At 36.3% G+C, this 23,888-nt stretch overlaps 1 protein-coding gene across 1 annotated transcript in view; it reads right to left on the bottom strand.

The window, feature by feature from the left end:
- The window catches only part of IQCM (IQ motif containing M), a 594,059-nt gene that overhangs the window by 373,335 nt on the left and 196,836 nt on the right, over positions 1-23,888 (bottom strand). Inside the window, exons 7-9 of the mRNA XM_060400977.1 lie at positions 21,310-21,328; positions 12,601-12,649; positions 3,436-3,441 (exon numbers count right to left, since the gene is read on the bottom strand). Coding sequence (XP_060256960.1) covers positions 3,436-3,441; positions 12,601-12,649; positions 21,310-21,328 — 74 coding nt within the window. The remainder of the gene's footprint in view (positions 1-3,435; positions 3,442-12,600; positions 12,650-21,309; positions 21,329-23,888) is intronic.

The raw sequence follows: 23,888 nt of genomic DNA, 5'->3' as shown, positions 1-23,888 counted from the left end.
TGCCACAGGGAAGTGAAGATTCTGAATTCTAGGGTGTGAGTATGAAAGAGAGACAGCATAAGAGTAGGCTGTACATTCATATGTGAAAAAAAAAAAATTGTCAGTACCATGAGCCAGAATGAAATACTCTGAAATGCAACAAATGCAGGCTAAATGCAATAGCAATATTTGGAAAGAAGCCCAAATGGTCCCATCAAGTTGCGTGCATGTGCTTAGTCACCCAGTCCTGTCCAGCTCCTTGCAACCCATGGACTACAGCCTGCCAGGCTCCTTTGTCCACGGGTTCTCCAGGCATGAATACTGTAGTCGGTTGCCATGCACTCCTCCAGGAGACATTCCCAACTGAGGGACAGAACCCAGGTCTCCCATGTTGCAGGCAGATTCTTTACTGGCTGTGCTACCAGGGAAGTCCCCCATCAGGTTAACAAAGAATTATTAGCTAATTGTTAGTTTCTTGGTCGTATCAAACTGTTTGTGACCCCAGTGACTATAAGCCTCCAGGCTCCTCTGTCCATGGAGTTCTCCAGGCAAGAATACTGGAGTGGGTACTCATTCCCTTCTTTAAGGGATCTTCCCAACTCAGGGATCCAACCCTGATCTCCTGCATTGCAGGCAGATTCTTTACTGTCTGAGCCACAGGGGAAGCCCATTATTAGCTAAATAGCAGCTAAATCTGAACATGTTAAAAAAAACTGTCAAATATCCATATCAATGTCTTCCTGTCTTTACATTGCCTCCATAGTTATTTAGGCCTTTGAAAAATGTTCACACCACTAGTTCCTGTTATTTTACTGGTTTCTTCATATCTCATCTCTCCATCTAGACCTGCGAGTCTTTCACTTGGTTTGTATTCTCCATAACACTGAACACAACACTGTGCCCCAAGAATAAGCTCAGTACGTGCTCCTGGGCTGACCTGGCATTGGCTGAAACACTCATCAGCAAACTGCTAAGAGTGAAAGGTCCCATTCGATATAAACATCTGATTCAATGGAAGTGTCTTTAAAAGGGGGCTTTTAAAATTCCATTTTTTTTTCAGGTCCAAGTATTTTTCACCAGATCATCTTATCTCTCTTGATATTTGTCTTGATGTGTATAATGGTAATAGATTTCAAATACGTATCTGTTGGGGATGGCTTTTTATTTCATTTCCCATTTTCATTCAAATTCATGTAGTTAACAATAAGCCAATTATTTAATACAGGTGAGAGATACTATTAAAATCTAATAAGCATAATTATTTTAGAAACCTAAATTACCTAGATGACTCACAGAAAACTGATAAGATTGTATCCAGTGATATAACCAAGAGAATGAGGAAATAAAACAGGAAATAGGGTATAGGGAAGAAAAAAAATCTCTAGCTAGTTAAAACATTTATCATTTTTCTATGACCTCTGCAGTGACAAGCATTTCCTTCACATTGCATATGGATAGATTTGTCCCCAGGGACTTTGCTGTTGCCTCAGTGGTAAAGAATCTGCCTGCAATGCAGGAGACATGAGCTCGATCCCTGGGTTGGGGAGATCTCTGGAGGAGGTCATGGCAACCCACTCCAGGATTCTTCCCTGGTGAATTCCATGGACAAAGGAGACTGGTGGTCTACAGTCCATAGGGTTGCACAGAGTCGGAAATAACTAAGCGACTAAGCAGCAGACTTGTCCAAACTGTCCGAATATCCGTACAAAATCCAAAGACAACAGCAGTGTAAACTTTTCAATTATACTCTTTCAGTCAACCAAGAAACCAAATGTCCGTAAGAAATAATCAGTGCAACTGCCTCCAACAGAGCCAAAGTCCAGATGCAAGCGCGATGTATCTTTATGAGGATGTGACAGAGCCCAAGACACGAGTGGGTTCAGTGGTCCTGTGCCCTAGAGCCTTTTTTATGCCAAGCCCATTCTGCTTCCCTTTTATCAATTCCTATCAATTAATTCTTTGAGTTAATTGCACATGCAGTTTTAATCTGTAGGTAATTACAATCAATTAATAGTTAGGAGACAGAATTAGCAGTTCTTAGTTTGATTATCTATATAATTAAAAGGGGTGGGTAAACTAGAGTTGACAAACAGCATCTTAATCAGTTGAATAATCAAACCCTAGAAGCTTGCTTGGGCAGCTGAATTCCATCTATTGCATTAGTTCAAACTTTAGAATCAATGACTGAAATGTCCATTTGAATCCATTTATATTGTCAATTTATAGTCAAAAATGAATATATTCTAAAATTACTTAAATTATTTACCTGCTTTTATTTATAATGAACTGCTTCCAAAAGAATTCAGTAAAAATAAAGATCCAACAAACTAACTTATTTATAATCTACTGTATATCCATGGCTCCCAAGTTGTATGTTATTTAACATCTAAGGAATATGACTAACCAGTTCTATTTAAGTGTGCTGAGAGACAGCAAATATAACATAGCTTTCATCTTTTTTTTTTTTTTTTTTTTTGGCTATCTAATGGAAATAGCTGTTTGTAGATACAGAGGAAATAACAAGATGCAAGATAAGCTTCAGGTAATTTAGAAAAATATATGAGAACTTCATTGTGATTAGGATATAATATAATGGAACAGTATCATCACTGTTGCATAATATCTTTCTGAATTATCAAGTATTTGAAGAAGATGGGCAGATACTTCCAAGTTTATAGTAAATAAAAAATATTCAAAAAGAATCATGATTTCTGGTTCAATATGGTTTGTTACCTTTGACTGAGGCAGCCCCTTTTATAGTCCAAAATAAAATTCTATAATAAAAAAGACAAAAATTTCAAGGTCACAAAAAATAAATTTAACCATTCACTTAGTGTCAGCTGAGAAAAAAAATTTTTTCATAATTAGGGTAATGGAACGGACTTGAGGAAAGCAATCAGTGATCGTTACATAATAATAAACCCCTAGCCCATCTGAAAGCCATTAGAAAGAGGCTTAAGATCACCTTTAAAAAAATGAACAGAACAACAAACCATCTCTCTAAAATGTGGGTACACCTATTAAGGACCACTTTCCTCTCCATACCCCATCCATCAATCCACTTGACCCCACAACTGCAAGAAAACAACTAGGAATGAAGTAATCCTGACGCTGGGATTTGATACAGTCCTATTTTAAGGAAAGTACTCTGCGCAGAGGGTGAGACAGGCAGGTCTCAATAACAATGTACAGTGGGGACTGTAATTTTCATGTGCTGAACAGCTAAAAAGAATAAAGAACAAAGGAGTGAAATAGGACAGGCCCCACACTGGCAGAACCAAACTATATTCCATGGGTAAGTGGCTACTAACACCTGCTCATCAAGTATAGAACTGAAAGAGGCGACCAACACACCCAAGTGAACATGGAGCAGAGCTGAGATAAACCCACCATGTTCTCCATGTGTAATCACTCACTTTGCATAGACTGGTTTCTCCTTATTCAGGGTAAACACACCAGGGCCTACATTAATCATGGCAATGATAGTTAACATTTAATGATGGCCTAGTTTGCTAAACACTTAAGGTATATTGTATGTGTGTGTCAGTCATTCAGTTGTGCTACCGCAAGGACTGTAGCCCGTCAAGCTCCTCATTCCATGGAATTTTCTAGGCAAGAATACTGGAGTGGGTTGCCATTTCCTCCTCCAGGGGATCTTCCTGACCCAGGGATTGAACCCATGTCTCCTACAGCTCCTGCATTGGCGGGCAGGTTCTTTACCACTGTGCCACCTGGGAAGCCCTGAACATACACTACTTGATCTATCCACAAAATTAACCTACAAGGTCCATGGTGAGTTTATCCCAGCTTAACAGCAAAAAAAAAAAAAAAAAATTTTAAGTCACTTGTCCAAGTTCAGACAATTGCTAAGTGGTAGTGTGAACCCAGGCCATTCCAAATTTGAAGCCCACGTGACTGTGCCACAGGGGGAAAGTTCCCTGTAGTAGACTGAACAAGGTCCCAAAGATATCATATCCTTATCCTTAGCTCATATGATTTAAAGGGTTGTATGGGTGAGATTCAGAGAAGGCAATGGCACCCCACTCCAGTTCTCTTGCCTGGAAAATCCCATGGACGGAGGAGCCTGGTAGGCTGCAGTCCATGGGGTCGCGAAGAGTCGGACACGACTGAGCAACTTCACTTTCACTTTTCACTTTCATGCATTGGAGAAGGAAATGGCAACCCACTCCAGTGTTCTTGCCTGGAGAATATCAGGGATGGTGGAGCCTGGTGGGCTGCCGTCTATGGGGTCGCACAGAGTCGGACGTGACTGAAGCAACTTAGCAGCAGCAGCAGCAGCATGGGTAAGATTAAATTAAGACTCCTAAGAAGGGAAGATTATCCTGGATTATCCTGATGGACTACACGATAGTATCCTTACTTGGGGGGTTGGGGGTAGATGTGACTAGAAGGGGAAAAGGAAATATGATGACAGAGGCAAGAAGCCAGAGTGATCTGAGAAAGAGGTCATGAGCCAGGAAATGCAAGCAGCCTTCAGAAAGGCAAAGTAGATTCTTCCCTAGGTCCTCAAAGTCTTAACTGAGTCCACACTCTTGATACTTGGACTTAGTCTAATGCAATTAATTTTGTATTTCTGGCCTCTAGAGAATAATTTTTACTATAGAATTCTCCGTGGAGAATAAATTTGTATTAGTTTAAGCTAGCAAGTTTTGGTAAATTGTTAGAAGAGCCATGGAAAACTAATGCAGTCTGCTGCTGCTACTGCTAAGTCACTTCAGTCATGTCCGACTCTGTGCGACCCCATAGACGGCAGCCCACCAGGTTCCGCCGTCCCTGGGATTCTCCAGGCAAGAACACTGGAGTGGGTTGCCATTTCCTTCTCCAATGCGTGAAAGTAGAAGGTGAAAGTGAAGTCGCTCAGTCGCAACCCCATGGACTGCAGCCCACCAGGCTCCTCCATCCAATGCAGTCTACAATTCTGAAAATCTAGTAAAATATTTCACAAGACTGAGAAGAAAATTTTAGAAAAGTGTTGGCATTCCCACTATATTGTAGCAAGCCAACTCTTCAAAATAAAGGCCAAAATATGGGGGTGCATGTATCTTTCTGAATTAGTGTTTTATACACCAATTGGATAAACACCAAGGAGTAGAATTGCTGAGTAATGAGATTGGTTTATTTCTAGTGTTTCGAGGAACGTCTATACTGTTTCCATAGTGGCTGTACCAATTAACATTCCTATCAACAGAGTACAATGGTTCCCTTGTCTTAACAGTCTCACCAATATTGTTATCTGTAGACTTTTTGATGATAGTCATTCTAACAGGTGTGAGGTGATATCTCACTGTGATTTTGATCTGCATATTTCTGATGATTAGCAATGCTGAATATTTTTCATGGGCCTGTTGGCCAACTGTGTATCTTCTTTGGAAAAATGTTTATTCATATCCTCTGTCTATTTTTAATCTGGTTGTTTCGGGTTTTCTTGAATATTGATTTGTAAGTGCTGTTTATTATTTTGGATATTAACCCCTTACCAGTCATTTGCAAACATTTTCTCCCATTCATTAGGTTGTCTTTTTTATTTGTCTATGGTTTCTTCTGCTGTGCAAAAGCTTTTAAGTTTAATTAGGCTCCATTTGCTTATTTTGCTTTAGTTTCCTTCACCTTAGGAGACAGGTGCAAAAAAATATTGCTAAGATTTATGTCAAAGAATAGTCTGCCTATGTTTTCTTCTAGGAGTTTTATGGTTTCCAGTCTTACATCTAAGTCTTTACTCCATTGAGTTTACTTTTGTATATCAAATGAGAGACTATATCTGAAGAAAATTAAAACACTAATATGAAAAGAAACATGTATCCCAATATTCACAGCAGCATTATTTAACAATAGCATTACTTATAAACACTTGAAATAACCAGGAGCAACCTAAGTGTCCACCAAATACGAATGGATAAAGAAGATGTAGAAGATATATATATATATACAACTGAATATTACTCATCCATATAAAAGGATGAAATTCTTCCATTTGCAACAACATGGATGGAACTAGAGAGTATTACATACAGTATTATACTTAGCGAAAATAGTCAGACAGAGAAAGACAAATATGCTATTTTATCACTTACATGTAATACCTGAACAACAAAATGAATGAATACAGAAAACCAGAAGCAGGCTCACAGAACCGAGATTAAACTAGCGGTTACCAGCTGGGAGAGGGAAGTAGGGAGAGGCAGGGTAGGGCTAAAGGAATAAGAGGCACAAACTACTATGTATAAAGTAAACAGGCTACAGGGTGTGCTGTACAGCACAAAGAATATAGCTAATATTTTACAACTTTAAATGTAGTAAGATGTATAAAACATTGAATCACTACGCCGTACACTTGCAATTAATATACTATTATAAATCAACTAAACTCCAATTAAAAATAGAAGTCAAAAGCAACAAGGATAAAGACTTGAAAATACGATTTGTAAGGTAAATGAAAATGGAAATAAGTGTTTTTTAAAAGACAAGAAATACAAGGAAACGAAAAACGTAATGGTAGAATCATAATGTACTTCAGAGTTAGTGGGGATGTAAAAGAGGGTGCAGAATATCAAACGACTGGATTTGGCGAGCACTCCTAGAATGCAGAGGAAAAGTATCCGAAGACAAAAACAATGAGAGAGAAGATTACAGAGGACAAAAGATAAATATACATGAAAGAAATCATATACTTTACCAAAGACAAAAACAGATCAATCAGGGATGAAAAAAACAACACTATTGAATTACAATTTTCTGAGCTGAAAACAAAATTTGCATCTTCTGAGTATCGGGGCTCATTGTGTTTTAGGAAAAGTTAATTAAAAGGGATTTGTATGCAAGTGCATTCTGCAAAAGTAAAGGAATAAAAAAATTTTAATTATAAGATTAAAGAAAAATTCATACATATTCAGAAAGAAGAAAAATCTCAAAGTTGCAAAACTCAGGCTCTTTCCACATTTCTTCTGCAAAACAGCAAAAGAACCCATACATAATAGAATACCATCAACAGAATTTCTAGAGAAAAGAAAAGGTGTGAAACAGAAATTTTGTGACAAAATTGTTTTCAATGTATGAAGGTCAGCAAAAAAAAAAAATCATTTTCAAATATACCAATGCCCTGAAAAGCTGCTCAGAAAAACACGTGTTTTTAAGAAAATAAACAAACACTTATCTGAAGACCAAGACATGAATCAAAATCAAGGATGAAAGAATTTAGAAATCATGGTGTAAGAGTCCCAGAAGTTTTTCCTGTAATCAGTATTCAGTTCTAGAAGGGTCATTTGTGGTATGTGAGTGCTGTGACTCTGATGTAAAGATTGGTCCTGCCAGGCTTTACCTCATAGTTTGTTTTGCTATTCTACTTTCCCAGGAACCAAAAGATTAGTTTCCTAGGGTATACACTTGAACTCACTCATAGTTCCAATGAAATGTTCTTTTAAATGGAATCTTGCTCTATAAGCAATAACCAGTGTTGTTCTGTCAGGCACTTACAATGGCTAAACGTTTGGAACAGGTACCCAGCGACCCAGTAAACCAGACAAGAATAACAACAATATAGTGACGATTTTCGGGTTCACAGAACTTAAATATGACTTTTCTCCTTTTAAAAGTTCAAACTGAATTGCCTGAGTCACCCCTCACAAAGATCCTCTTTATATCATAGAAACACTCTCTGAGTGTTCTTATGGAGCTTTGCTGTTTAACTAAGGATAAAAATATACCTGGAAAACAGATTTGACAAAATATACCAGAATTTAGCAGTGAATATCTCTGGGTGGTGGAATACTAGAGGCCTTTTTTTTTTTCTGATAGTGGTCTGTATTTTCCAAATTTTCTGAAATTTATTACAATTAATAGTAAGTTTTAGGAAAAACATATTTTAAATGAAGCCATAAAAATTTAGGTAAAAATAAGTGAAGTTATGTAAAAAACTATGAACAAAAGCAAAGTATCACAGAACTTTAGGAATGGTTTACCTTTCAGGAGGCAACACACTGAGACTAAATTTTAATCCTTTTTTTTTTCCTAACAAGGACATGTTGTATTTATAAAGGATAAAATACAATTAGTTTGAACTTCTTTTAACAAAACATGCATACAAAAGTGTTTCCTTTAAATTTGCCTTCAATGATCAACACATATTTTGAGAGCAGGGGCATCACAACATCTTGAGAGTCAAAACTCTTATTCCCCTCCCAGGAAGTAAAAGACAATCTGCTATGTCCTACAGCTTTGGAAAACGTTGGTCTCAGGCTTAGAACCTAAAGACTCTTGATTAACTGAAGCAGGTGTCAGGGACCAGGTCTGTCACAGATTCATTCTTGCAAAGCAGGGGCAGCTATCCGAATATGTGATTTGAAAATGCCACTTGTTTTTAAAGGTTTTGTGTGTTTTTTTTTTTTTTTTTTAATTCGGACTGTTTTGAAAGTCTTTATTGAATTTGTTACACTATTGCTCCTGATTTTTATGTTTTGGGGTTTTGGCCATGAGGCATGTGGGATCTTTGCCGCCCAGCCACGGATGGAACTGGCACCCCCTTCATTGGAAGGACAAGTCCCAACCACTGGCTCCCCAGAGAAGTCCCTGAAAATGCCTCTTGACTGCAATTTACCTGTAATGTTTTCCAAGAAGCAATGTGCCAAATTTAAGCGCATGTTGGTAGCAGCCTGCAATAGCAGGAGGGCAGGGACTGTGCCCAGTAGCACTGTTTTATCCTCCACACAACTGAAATACCTGGTACAGAATATGTGCTAATTGTTTATAACAAATGAATGTCAAAATTAACTGGATACAGTGTGGTTTACAGGTGACAATGATGTCATAGGTCTCTAGACTAAAAAATGACAAAGGTCTAGGAGAAAACTGCATATTGGGTGATAATTTAATGGGAGTGTTCTTGGTGTCTCTGCCTCCTGCAAATGGAAGCAATGACTAGTCTTCTGTTCATCTCCTACAACTCTAACTTTTTTAAAATAAATTCTTTCAAGTTTACTGTGTACTGCTGTTTGGGCCATATGGATCTTACCTATTTTGATGTCCACACTCATACATGTTTGGTGAAAACGAAAATTTGAAGAGACTTCTGGGAAAGTAATTATCAGTAAGAAGAATCTCTTAAAGTTCATATTTTTGATGTAATATTAATTTCTAGGAATCTTTTATAGGGAAATAATCTGGAATGTGCCAAAAGATTTATTAACAAAGATGCTTATTACAGTATTATTTATAACTGTGCAGAAATCAAGTTAGTTTCTGAGTTAGCATAACACTGCTATTCTTAGAAAAAGATGCTTGCAAGGTTGAGCCTCAGCTGGCATCTAAGCACTTAGAGGGTAAACAGTTCCCTAGTCCCTGATGTAAAATTTTCCCTGAAAGATAAGGGCATCTCACTATGCCTAAATTGTACAAACAATATGATTTAGGCAGAATATCAGCTTTCCTTCTGAAAGTCTGGAATATTGGTACATGCTAAGCAGATGGTACCAATGTGAGCATGTCCCATTAAAAATTCTGGGTGCTGAGTCTATAATGAGTTTCCCCAATATATAACCCTTCCCATGTGTCACTCATTACTGGAGGAATCAAGTACCTCCATGTCATTTCACTGGAAGAGGACTCCTGTGAGCTTGCTCCTGATTTCCTCTGGACTTCACGCCATGTGCCTTTTCCCTTTGCTGATTTTGCTTTGTATCCTTTCACTACAGTAAACCTGAGCTGTTGATAGGACTATATACTGAGTCCCGTGAGTCGTCCTAGAAAATCACTGAGTAGCCTTGGGGTGGTCTCAGGATCCACAACACAATAATCAAATTAGAAATAAGATAAAATTCCAGTAATGGGAGATTGGTCGAGAAAATTATAATATATACATACACTGTATTATGTTTTGATAAAAATTTTACCTATGAATATTTTTTACATTACACAAAAAATTAAAATATGATACACCTTATTCCTTTAATTATGAACAACAAAAAAAAATCTTAAGCTAAAGGACTGGACAGAAATATGCCAAACTGCTGAAAGTGGTTTGGTCATATTTTTGTCTTTATTTTCTTTTCTTTTGCTCTGAATAAGCTGAATGTGAGGTTCACAAATTCTTAAACCTCACTCACCACTTTTCGAAGAAAGCTATCCTAATTGTGTTTTCCTCATACTCACAGGTTATGCATGAGTTAGAATTATTGTGCAAATTCTGGAATGAGAATTAAAAATTCTGGAATGGAATTAGCAAATAAAAGCAAGAATCAAATCCCCTAAGAAAGACTGTTAATTTTTTTTATATTTGCATCTGTGTTTGATGATCAACTTGTCAGAACATTGAAGTTCATTAATACATCATTATCTTTATTGAAAGCTTATTAAAGCAACACATTCAGTGTAAGAAAAAAAGACTCTGGTGACAAAAACAAAAGGATAATAATGGAACAAAATCTTAGCCCTGCTTATGCTTTTATCTTTATTCCAAATGTTTCACTCTGTTCTTTTCTACTCTCCTAATCATAGTTGGTAGTAAGTGAGATTATCACTAGCAAGGTATAGACCTTTTATGATTAGTGAAAATTTAAAACCCAACTACAGGCAGAGAACCATAGAAGACTATATTAAAACTTTGTGTAAGTACAAAGTGATTTGCAAAGCCCAAGTCTATAAAGCTACAGCGAATATCATACATAAATATAACAAACAAGATTTTGTGAAACAAGCTAACGATGAGGACTTTCCATTGTTATGATCAACACTTACAATCTGGTTTTAAGGATTAGTCAGTTTCAACCAGTCGTTTTCAGTCCTTTCAACCCTCACCAGAAAGGAAGCAAAGATAAAACACAAATCAAGGTTTCTACTTGTTGTGACTACTAAAGTCTAAGTTCTGATAAAAATTCTGAATATTAATATATTAAATGTTATCTATGAAGTAATAATATTAAATGTTATCTATGAAGTTCAGTAGCCATGTGGACCCAGTTTCCATTATTACTAATAAATTAAAATTGACTGTACTAATAAAATATTTCACAGATGCTCTGTCTTCTTACTCCTACACATTCAAAGATCAAATTCAACAAAATTTGGTTCTTTCGAGAAACATATTATGTATCATTTTAGCAGCAATTTTAAGAATAATTAACAAAATTATGGGCATTTCTTAGTGATTTTACTAACTACTATGCCTATATATGATTTTTTCCTCTAGTTAAAGTGCTCTACTTGCCTTAATCTAATAGAGTATTGAATTCCATAGCCACTTATTTGCTTATGCCACGGTGCCCACTTGTGACGGTTAATTTTAATGTATCAACTTGTCTAGGACACTGTGCCCACATATTTAGTCAAAGATATCTAGATTCTTCAGTGAAGGTATCTGTAAATTATTGACATTTAGATCTGCTTTGTGTAAAGCACATTGCTTTCCAAAAGGTGGGTGAACCTCATCCAGTCAGCTGAAGGCCTTAAGAAAAAGACGAATCTCCCCTCAGGAAAATTCTGCCAGCAGACTGCCTTCAGACCTGAGACACAACATCAAGTTTTCCATGGGTCTCAGTCTGGAGCCCACACTACAGATTTTAGGCTTGCTAGTCTCTGCAATTGTATGAACTAATTCCCTAAAATAAATCTCTCCATATATGAGGAGGAGGGGTGAGAGAAAGAGTTACTTTTAAAAATCACTTACGGAGAAAGAGAAACCTACCTATCTACCTGTCTATGTATCCTCCATTTATCTAGATGTCTATGTAAATATATTGATCAATAGGTGTATAAATATATATCTGTATCTATATCTATAGAGAGAGATCCTACTGATTCTGTTTCTCTCAAGAACACTAGCTACGATCCCTGACCAGTTTTGACCTTCCCAAAGCACATCCAGCTTTCCAGGCCAACTTGTAATTCCATCCTTTTTCTCATCACTCATAAGAACTTACTGAAATTCAAAGGAATGTAGCTGGCATGATCACAAAAATAATCCTGAATCCATTCTAATTATTAAAAAGCTAGTTTTCAAAGTTTTGTCTTCTCAGTATTAAGAAAAATATGCCTTGCAATCACCTCATGCATATGATATACCAATGTGAATAGTCATGGAGGCTGAAAACCATCCATATCTCCATCACTGGGACAGAACAAAACTTGTATTGTGGGTTACCTTTTATGTTTTAACTCAGCCACAATATTATAAACTTTATAAGACATGGCTGATGTCTAAAAGCTTTTTGTATTCATTATATACCTATCATGGTATTGTGTATAGTCAATTTTTTAAAAGTTAAAAAAAAATTACTCAATTTAATTGCTTTTAAATTCGGATGGCATCTTAACTTCTATGATGGATACTTATACCAAATGTCTTTATCCTTATAAAAATGGAAGCAAAAATAATATAATAACTATATCTCTACTTGAATGTAGTTTTATAAAAATAATATAAAAATGTGGAATTTGAACTACTGGTAATAATAAAATTTTTAGATGAGACCATGATATTTTGGTATGCTTTAAGAAGATACCTTTAGATTTTATAATAAAACTGAAAAATATTTGTGGGTAGATGGCAAGGAATTTGCTTCAAGTAATCCAAACTGAGAAGGAAATTGAGTTGGTGCATGGATCAGACAGTACTGACCATGAGTTCATAATTACTAAAGCCAGGTGATGAGTACATGTGGATCTATTATCCTACCCTCTTTATTTTTGTATATATGTAGATTTTCCATAATAAAATGGCTTTTCATCTATTTATTCAAAAATATAGAAACCTCCTCAATGCCAAGAAAAGTTTTAATTAAATAGCTAATCATCAGAAAAAGAGAGCAGACAACAGAGCAACACATAAAGAATGATACTTTTCTATCTGGCAAAATCTGGTTTGGAAAAGAAGGAATAAAACTGAACAATAAGGTATAAGGAACTCAGCTAAGTAATAAAATCCCCAAGTCCTCATATGGTGACTTTGCTAAAAATATTCTAAAATCCTATGTCAGAAACTCTGTACCTGAGAGAGTTTCTGAGAATCTCTATCTGCATCTCTAAACAGCATCACAAATTTGTTTATGGTCTATCTTTTCCACTAGAATATAAGCACTACAAGGTCAGTAGCTTTTGTCATGTTCACCAGTGCCTCTCCAGCAATGAGGAGAGCACAGATAGTAGGGTGCTCAACAAATATTTGTCAATTATTCCTGTATATAAAATATGCTGTCTTCTGATTACCATCATAAGACCATATAGCATTAACTACAGGTTTTAAACCGTTAGCATAAAAATTCACTTCAAAGATTCAAGCTTTATTCATGTATGATTCTTTCTGAAAATTATTTATTGGTAATTCATATCTACTTATTATGTTAAAAATAATTTCTATATATACCATCTCATTTTAGCCTTATATCCAATGACACATAAAAGAAACAGGGATAATCTTTCCACTTTAGAAAATAAAAAACTGAAGCTCATAATATTGATCTGCTGAGATTTTAGCTCTGGTTTTTTTACTCATGATCATTCTTTCAATTGTAGAACTATCCATATAATTTTTAAATTTAAGATATCTCTAAAATTAATCAAGCCCTTTCACACAACACTATTCATTCTAGTAAGGAATGAAACAGTGTCTAACAAGAAGTTGGGCCCCTGGCCAAAGGATGAGACAGAGAAAATCATGCCCATTATATGAGTTTTACATTCAATATTAAGAAATATAATTTCAAAATCTTAAAAAATATGCAGAGTTTATCTTTTACTTTAAATACAGAAAGTCAGGAAAAGTCCTTCCAACTCTAACAATGAGAACAACTTAGACAGTTGATAAAACAATAACTTTTTGAGCTTATCTGAGAGCTGAGGTCACAAGGCAGCCTCATAAACTGCAATACGAGGTTGCCAAACTCTAGCAGTGAGAGTCAATACAAATCACCTTGGGCAGAACATGAAGAGATGACAAGCATAGAAACAGGCAAGAAGAAAACAAATGGAATTTTAACAAATCTTTTAAAGGCCAAATGTGGACTCACTTGATAGTATAGTTTTCGCAGAAGCCCAGACACCTGGGTCATCTGCATCCACTCCCCTAGTCTTTTCTAAAGGCTTCCACTGACTACTGCTGAGATAGACAGGAATAGGGCAGGGGATCTAAGAGAGAGAACTCTTCTGTGGTATGGCATGCAGGACCAGAAGATCCCAAAGAAGCCTGTTTCCAAACCAGACACTTCATGAGTACAAGGTGGGGCCTGGCTGCTGCTGGAGAAGGAGCAGGGAACTTTTGAAGCCATTGTAACACTGATAGCAAAGTCAGACAAAGGCATTAGAAGAAAGAAGAAGTATAGCCCAACATCATTAAACACAGATGCAAAATTCTTTAATAAAATATTAGCAAATCAAATTCATCAATATGTGAAAAACACAATATATCATGGTCAATTAGGAGTTGCTCAAGAATATAAAGTTGGTTTTATATGTGAAAATTAATCAGTGAAATTTATTATAGTAATACACTAAGAGAAATCAAATAATATTTAAGGACATGCATAAAAAACATTTTACAAAATTCAACAATTAGGAATAAAAAAATTGTTCCAGAGCCAACTACCAAAAAGGAAACTTTCAAATCCAGATGATAAGAACCTACAAAAACTGTAGCTAATATTATACATGATGGTGAGATATTGAGAGCCTTCTGCTTAAGATGTGAAATAAGACTGGATATCTATAATCAGCATCATGCTAGGATTCATAACCAGTGCAAAAAACATAAGATAGAGATTTTTAAAAAGACAATTAAACAAAAAAAGTATACCTCTATTCAGAATGTCATGACTGCGTAGGTAGTAAATTCTAATGAATCAGAAATAAAACTAGTAGAACTCGTAACAAAAATTAGTACTTTTGCAAAGTACAAAGTCAATAAAAATATCAACTGTATTCTATAGAGTATCATAAACAACTAGAAAAAGGAGTTAAAAATTGACATCATTTGCAAAAGCATCAAAAATCAAAGCATTAAGGATAAATTTAACAAATAGCAGGTAAATATAAAATGTGTATTTTATAAAAAGAAAATATTGACGAGATATGAAAGATTTAAATAAATGAAGTAATACACTATGTTCAGGGATTGAAGATATAACATTAAGATTGTTGTTCTAAATCCCACAATTGATTTCTAGATTGAAAGCAATGTCAATTATAGTCACAGCCATCTTTTCTTCTGTAAATTGAAAATATAACTTAAAATTTACTTTGGAAAAGAAAAGTAATAAGAACAGTAGAAACAATCTTGAAGAGAAAAAATGGGAGGGTATACACCACTTAAAATTTACAATAAAGCTGTAAGAATAAGGTAATGAGGGAATGAAACAGAACAGAGTCCCAAAATAGATGGACACAAATAAAATCAGTTTTTGACAAAAGTACCAAAGCAATTCAATGGAAAAAGAAATCTCTTCAATAAATGATACTACCATAAACTACACACAAAATTTAATTTGAAATGGGTCCTAGGGTAAAACATAAAAGTTAAACAACAAAGCTGCTAGAAAAAAAATATAGAAGATCTTCACAATCTTGGGATCAACAACGATTTTTAAAGAAGAGACAGAAAGCACAAGTCACAAAGGGAAAACAATGAAAAAACTTGGACTTCATCAAAAATAAAATCTTCTGCTCATAAGAAAATGAGGGGAGAAAAAAGAAAACTACATACTGTGAGTAAATATTCATAACTCATGACAAAGGACGTAAATCCCAGAATACATATAGATTCTTGCAGTTCAACAATAAAAAGACAAATCACTCTATTTTTAAAAGACAAGCTGCTTCACAAAAGGAGATCTATGCATGTAAAACGTGCACATGACAAAGCGCTCAGCACCATTAGTCATCAGGCAGAGGAATGCAGATTGAAGCCCCAATGAGCTAGTCCCGCTGAAATGACTAAAATGAAAGAGACGGACAAAAACAAATGTTGGAGAAAGTGGAGCAACTGGGAGGCCAATGGCAACGCAAAATGGTACCACGACTTTAGAAAATTATCTTGTTTCTTAGCTAAACATACATCTATTTTGTGATCCATCAGTTCTGCATCAAGATATTAATGCAACTAGCCCACAGGCTTCTCTGTCCATGGAATTCTCCTAGCAAGCATACTGGAGTGGGTTGCCATTCCCTTCTCTTCAGGGGAATCTTCCTAACCCAGGGATGGAACCCAGGAGGCCCGCATTGCAGATTCTTTACCATCTGAGCCACCAAGTCTCCATGCATCTTAAAGGTATTTTTAAATTTTAAGTTCATTTTGAGAATAAATAATTCATGAAACAAATTAGAGCATTTCAAAATCTAAACAGCCAAGTATTTTCCTTGGACTAAGCTCCTGTTTTTCTCACTGACAAATGAATTAAATTTAAGAACAATTTTATAAATGTGGCACTAAGGTGATTTTCTGTTGAGGGGAATCAGAATTTCTGTGGATATTTTAAACTTATTAGTATAAGGCCTCTTTAACATTAGATCTTTTATAATATTATCTATTGATTCAAGTATTAATATTCCATTCTAAAAATAGTCACCAAAGTCCAGTACTTCATAATTTATAGCTAACTTCTACATAAACAATCTCATCTGATTTTTATATCCACCAAGAGAAATAGATAAGCAGGGATTTCCCTTGCTCAATATAAGTAAGATAAAACTACATTTTTTTCTTCTTTTACTCTTCTTCTTTATCATACTTGAAAGGCCTATTTGTTTAACTATTTTCTTCTTTGATTTCTTAAATTCTAACCACATTTTCCAACTCCATACATCTCCATTTAAAGCTTTTGTCCTAGTTAAGATCCTCACTTTTCCTAAGTAAATTATCCATTCTATCCAAATTTTTTTTTTTCATTTAAGGCCAATCTTGGAATACAAAAGCAGTTTTTAATAGAGCTAAGAATATGGGAAAAGTTTTTTTAACAGATCAATATCATCTTTCATGTATCCTTCAGAAAATATGTGCTATCATTTTCATTGATTATTAAGAACCTAACTGGCAAAACAATACAAAAAGAAAAAGAATTATAACTATGAAGAATAATATAAAACAACTATGATTTTACTTAGCCATTTTGCTTATTATTTTCCTCTACAATAATTTACTAATTCTAATGAAAATCCCAAAGAAAGACAATGAATGCTCAAACTACTGCACAATTGCACTCATCTCACACGCTAGTAAAGTAATGCTCAAAATTCTCCAAGCCAGGCTTCAGCAATATGTAAACCGTGAACTTCCAGATGTCCAAGCTGGTTTTAGAAAAGGCAGAGGAACCAGAGATCAAATTGCCAACATCTGCTGAATCATGGAAAAAGCAAGAGAGTTCCAGAAAAACATCTATTTATGCTTTATTGACTATGCCAAAGCCTTTGACTGTGTGGATCACAATAAACTGTGGAAAATTCTGAAAGAGATGGGAATACAGACCACCTGACCTGCCTCTTGAGAAACCTATATGCAGGTCAGGAAGTAACAGTCAGAACTGGACATGGAACAACAGACTAGTTCCAAATAGGAAAAGGAGTACGTCAAGGCTGTATATTGTCACCCTGCTTATTTAACTTCTATGCAGAGTACATCATGAGAAATGCTGGGCTCGAAGAAGCACAAGCTGGAATCAAGATTGCCAGGAGAAATATCAATAACCTCAGATATGCAGATGACACCACCCTTATGGCAGAAAGTGAAGAGGAACTAAAAGCCTCTTGATGAAAGTGAAAGTGGAGAGTGAAAAAGTTGGCTTAAAGCTCAACATTCAGAAAATGAAACACTGCAAATAGACCTGCCTTATGACCCAGCAATCCCACTGCTGGGCATACACATGGAGGAAACCAGAATTGAAAGAGACACGTGTACCCCAATGTTCATCGCAGCACTGTTTATAATAGCCAGGACATGGAAACAACCTAGACGTCCATCAGCAGATGAATGGATAAGAAAGCTGTGGTACATATACACAATGGAGTATTACTCAGCCATCAAAAAGAATACACTTGAATCAGTTCTAATGAGGTGGATGAAGCTGGAGCCTATTATACAGAGTGAAGTAAGCCAGAAAGAAAAACACCAATACAGTATACTAACACATATATATGGAATTTAGAAAGATGGTAATGATAACCCTATAGGTGAGACAGCAAAAGAGACAGAGATGTTTAGAACAGACTTTTGGACTCTGTGGGAGCAGGAGAGGTGGGATGATTTGGGAGAATGGCATTGAAACATGTATACTATCATGTAAGAAACGAATTGGCAGTCTAGGTTTGATACAGGATACAGGAAGCTTGGGGCTGGTGCACAGGTATGATCCAGAGAGATGATATGGGGTGGGAGGTGGGAGATGGGTTCAGGATTGGGAACTCATGTACACCCGTGGTTGATTCATGTCAATGTATGGCAAAACCAATAGAGTATTGTAAAGCAAAATAAAGTAAAAATAAAAATTAAAAAAAAAATGAAGATCATGGCATCTGGTCCCATCACTTCATGGCAAATAGATGGGGAAACAGTGGAAACAATGTCAGACTTTATTATTTTGGGCTCCAAAATCATTGCAGATGGTGATTGCAGCCATGAAATTAAAAGACGCTTACTCCTTGGAAGAAAAATTATGACTAACCTAGACAGAATATTCAAAAGCAGAGACATTACTTTGCCAACAAATGTCTGTCTAGTCAAGGCTATGGTTTTCCAGTGGTCACGTATGGATGTGAGAGTTGGACTGTGAAGAAAGCTGAGCGCCAAAGAATTGATGCTTTTGAACTGCGGTGTTGGAGAAGACTTTTGAGAGTCTCTTGGACTGCAAGGAGATCCAACCAGTCCATTCTGAAGGAGATCAACCCTGGGATTTCTTTGGAAGGAATGATGCTAAAGCTGAAACTCCAGTACTTTGGCCACCTCATGCAAAGAGTTGACTCACTGGAAAAGATTCTGACACTGGGAGGGACTGGGGGCAGGAGGAGAAGGGGACGACAGAGGATGAGATGGCTGTATGGCATCACTGACTCAATGGACGTGAGTCTGAGTGAACTACAGGAGTTGGTGATGGAAGGGAGGCCTGGTGTGCTCGATTCATGGAGTGGCAAAGAGTCGGACACAACTGAGCGATTTAACTGAACTGAACTGAATGAAAATCATTTTTAAAAGACCCACGGTATTAGGATCATACAGAAAATCTGTTTTTAATTATGTATTATTTCAGAAACACTAAAAAATGAAAAAAATTGCCAATATTATTTCAAAAATTCATGTTCTACAGATTAATTGCAGAAAAACATTTTTATTCACATACAATTAGATGAAATTGTGGCAATTAAGATCATGAAAAACAAGAATTCTTTCTAAAAGTGTGTTTTCCTTTCTTGTAAATTAATGAATTAAATCCTTTTTAAAATACAATAAGAGAGAACGCATCAGTTATTTAAATATTTTTTCAATACATTTCCAAACTAAATTTTGCCCCAGAGAAATTTAAGCCAAAAATTAGAAACCCAGAAAAAAGAGTTTCTAAAATTCAATTTACTTTATTCCCACGCTTTCCTTATTCCCTGTATTAATATTCTTTAAGTCAGATAAGCTTGCAAAATACATAATGACAAACATGTAATTTACTTTGGTCATAAATTATTAATTCCAATTTTCAAAACTTATGCCAGAGAAGACTATTTTAGGTATAAAAAGATATCATAAATCTAGCTGGAGAATTGCGTTTTAAAGCAGGGGAAGGGGAAACTTTAAAAGAATAAGATTTTGCTTTTTGTATTCTAAAAATTCACAGTCATTATAAGGAAATGAACCAACATTAGGATTTTGGTTGTTTATGGACAAAGTTTAGTTTACAGTACATATATTCAAGAAGAAATATCCCAAACAGAAAATAAGAGAAAAAAATACTTTGAGAAAACACTCTCACAAATATTTATTTTATGGGTCTTGATGGTACAAGTAATTACTCTGACATTTAATAAATGGTACTTTGAAGAACTGCTGCTGCTGCTAAGTCACTTCAGTCATGTCCGACTCTGTGTGACCCCATAGATGGCAGCCCACCAGGCTCCCCTGCCCCTGAGATTCTCCAGGCAAGAGCACTGGAGTGGGTTGCCATTTCCTTCTCCAATTCATGAAAGTGAAAAGTGAAAGTGAAGTCGCTCAGTCATGTCCGACTCTTAGCGACCTCATGGACTGCAATCTACAAAGCTCCTCCATCCATGGGATTTTCCTCCTAGTAAACCTTCAAGTCGAACCACCTTGGCTTTTATTTGTTTTTAAGCAATAGAATTGTAGTGTATTTTGTAAGCATAGGTTCAATACCTCATGTTTAAAAGATACATCTGCATGAAATGCTTCAAAGGCACATCCCTTATATACACTATATTTCCCAGTGGACACAGCTTAGCACAAACTGATAAAAATGAAGGGCCATAAAATAGGAAATTCATTTTCATACCCATCGGTGTGTAATTGAAAGGAATCTTTGAATACTTGCTATAAATTAGTTCCAACTTAAAAGCAATGAAACATTTTACCTTTTGCATAGTTAGGAATGACAAAAAGTATCCTTTTCTCCCTTTAGCAAAGAAGGGATGTTCTGTGATCTCAACAGTTATTGCCTTCATCTGTCTCAACTATAAACCCATCTCATGGACTGCACAGGAAAATTTGGAACTCCTTCAAAATTCAGTCATCCAAATATTAATACAACAGAGATTCTCATTGGTTTAAAGTACATTTTAGAACACTAGAATATTGTTCCAGGATATTAAATTTGAAGAATGACTGACTTTGGTTTCCCTGTGAGTTAGGACACAACAATAAATAGTATTCCTCAGACTTAGGATAGACTCAAAAATGTATGAAAGGATACAAACATGTTTTTTGGTCCATAAAATCTGTATCATCCTTTGCCATATGTATTAGAGAAAACATATCAAGTATTTGTCTTAATTAGGAATAATAAATGTGTCAGTTACCTAGCAGAATTCGCACATAACAGTACCTGCTCTAAAGGGGCATATGTTCGAAGACATTGTTTAATAGGAATTAGTAGCCTATAGATAAGGTCTTGCTTTTTCTTTTGATTTTCTTTTATAATTACAAGGGCTTTCCAGGTGCACTAGTGGTAAACAACCCGCCTGCCAATGCAGGTAGACATTAAAGACATCACATATTCAATCTCTGCACAAGGAGTATTCTTGTCTGGCAAAGAGACTTGTACAACTCAGGGAAACTAGGAGCCATGCCGTGCAGGGCACTCAAGTCGAACAGGTCATAGTGAAGAGTTCTGACAAACTGTGGTCCACTGGAGAAGGAAATGTCAAACTACTTCAGTATTCTTGCCACGAGAACCCAATGAACAGCATGAAAAGGCAAAAAGATATGACACCAGAAGATGAGCTCCGCAGGTCAGAAGGTTTCCAATATGCTACTGGGGAAGAGTGGTGGGCAATCACTAACAGTTCCAGAAAGAATGAAACAGCTGGGCCAAAGCAGAAATGATGCTCATTTGCAGATGTGTCTGGTGGTGAAAGTAAAGTCTAAAGAACAATACTGCATCAGTTCAGTTCAGTTCAGTTCAGTCACTCAGTCGTGTCCGACTCTCTGCAACCCCATGAATTGCAGCACGCCAGCCCTCCCTGTCCATCACCAACTCCCGGAGTTCACTCAGACTCAAGTCCATCGAGTCAGTGATGCCATCCAGCCATCTCATCCTCTGTTGTCCCCTTCTTCTTCCGCCCCCAATCCCTCCCAGCATCAGAGTCTTTTCCAATGAGTCAACTCTTCGAATGAGGTGATCAAAGTACTGGAGTTTCAGCTTTAGCATCATTCCTTCCAAAGAAATCCTAAGGCTGATCTCCTTCAGAATGGACTGGTTAGATCTCCTTGCAGTCCAAGGGACTCTCAAGAGTCTTCTCCAACACCACAGTTCAAAAGCATCAATTCTTCAGCACTCAGCCTTCTTCACAGTCCAACTCTCACATCCATACGTGACCACAGGAAAAACCATAGCCTTGACTAGATGGACCTTAGTCGGCAAAGTAATGTCTCTGCTTTTGAGTATGCTATCTAGGTTGATCATAACTTTTCTTCCAAGGAGTAAGCGTCTTTTAATTTCATGGCTGCAATCACCATCTGCAGTGATTTTAGAGCCCAAAAAAATAAAGTCTGACACTGTTTCCACTGTGATTCATAGGGTTGCAAGGAGTCAGACACGACTGAGTGACTGAACTGAAGTGAACTGAACTGAAGCAGGATATGGCAAGACTGAACATCAACATCTTACAAATCAATAAACTAAAATGGATAGGAATGGGCCATTTTAATTCAGATGACCATTATATCTGCTACTGTGGGCAAGAAGCCATTAGAAGAAATGGAGTAGCCCTCATAGTCAACAAAAGCCAGGTAAAACCTTATAAATGTCAGAATGACCATTTCCAAGGCAAATCATTCAGCTAAACAGTAATCCAAGTCTATGCCCCAACTACTAATGCCGAGCAAGCTAAAGTTGACCAGTTCTATTAAGACCTACATACCTTTTAGAAGGAACATCAAAACAAGATGTCCTTTTCATCATAGACGACTGGAATGCAAAAGTAGGAAGTGAAGAGATACCTGGAAAAATAGGAAAGTTTGGCCTTGGAATACAAAATGAAGCACAGCAAAGGCTAAGAGAATTTTGTCAACAGAACATGCGGGTAGAAGCAAACATCCTTTTCTAACAACCCAAGATATGACTGTCTATGTGGACATAACCAGATAGTCAATACTAAACTCAGATTAAGTTCTTTGTATTCAAAGATGGAAAAGCTCTATACAGTCAGAAAACACAAGACCCGGAGCTGACTGTGGCTCAGATCATGAACTCCTTATTACAAAATTCTGGTTTAACTTGAGGAAAGTACGGAAAATCACTAGGCCATTCAGGTATGACCTAAATCAAATCCCTTGTGACTATCTAGTAGAGGTGACAAATAAATTCAAGAGATTAGATCTGGTAGACAGAGCGCTTGAAGAACTATAGATGGAAGTTCATAACACTGTACAGGAGGCAGTAACAAAACCATTTCAAAGTAAAAGAAATGCAAGAAGGCAAAGTGGTTGTCTGAGGAGGCTTTACAAATTGCTGAGGAAAGAAGAGAAGTGACAGGCAAGGGAAAAGGGGAAAGATATACCCAACTGAATGCAGAGTTCCAGAGAATATCAAGGAGAGATAAGATCTTAAATGAACAATGCAATGAAATAAAGGAAAACAATACAATGGGAAAGACTAGAGACCTCTTCAAAAAACTTGAAGATATCAAGGGAATATTTCCTGCAAGGATGGGCACGATAAAGGATAGAAAACGTAAGGACGTAACAGAAGAGATTAAGAAGAGGTGGCAAGAATATACAAAAGAACTATATTTAACAAAAAAGATCTTAGTGACATGGATAACCACAATGGTGTATCTCACATAAAGCCAAACATCCTGGAGTGTTCTGAAGCATCACTATGAACAAAGGTAATGGAGGTGATAGAATTCCAGCTGAGCTATTTCAAATCCTAAAACACAATGTTGTTAAAGTGCTCCTTCAATAAGTCAGCAAATTTGGAAAACTCAGCAGTGGCCACAGGACTAGAAAATGTCAGTTTTCATTCCAATCCCAAAGAAAGGCAATGCCAAAGAATGTCCAAACTTCATACAATTTTGTTCATTTCACATGCTAGCAAGGTTATGTTCAAAATCCTTCAAGCTAGGCTTTAGCAGTCTGTGAACTGAGAACTTCCAGATGTACAAGCTCGATTTAGAAAAGGTAGAGGAACCAAATTGCCAACATTTGTTGGATCTTGGGCAAAGAAAAGAAATTCCATAAAAACATCTACTGCTTCATTGACTAT

This window comes from Ovis aries, chromosome 17 (assembly GCF_016772045.2).
Source record: "Ovis aries strain OAR_USU_Benz2616 breed Rambouillet chromosome 17, ARS-UI_Ramb_v3.0, whole genome shotgun sequence".
Classification (NCBI taxonomy): domain Eukaryota; kingdom Metazoa; phylum Chordata; class Mammalia; order Artiodactyla; family Bovidae; genus Ovis; species Ovis aries.
Note: the sequence above shows the minus strand (reverse complement) of the source record. Positions and strands in the feature narration are given on the sequence as shown.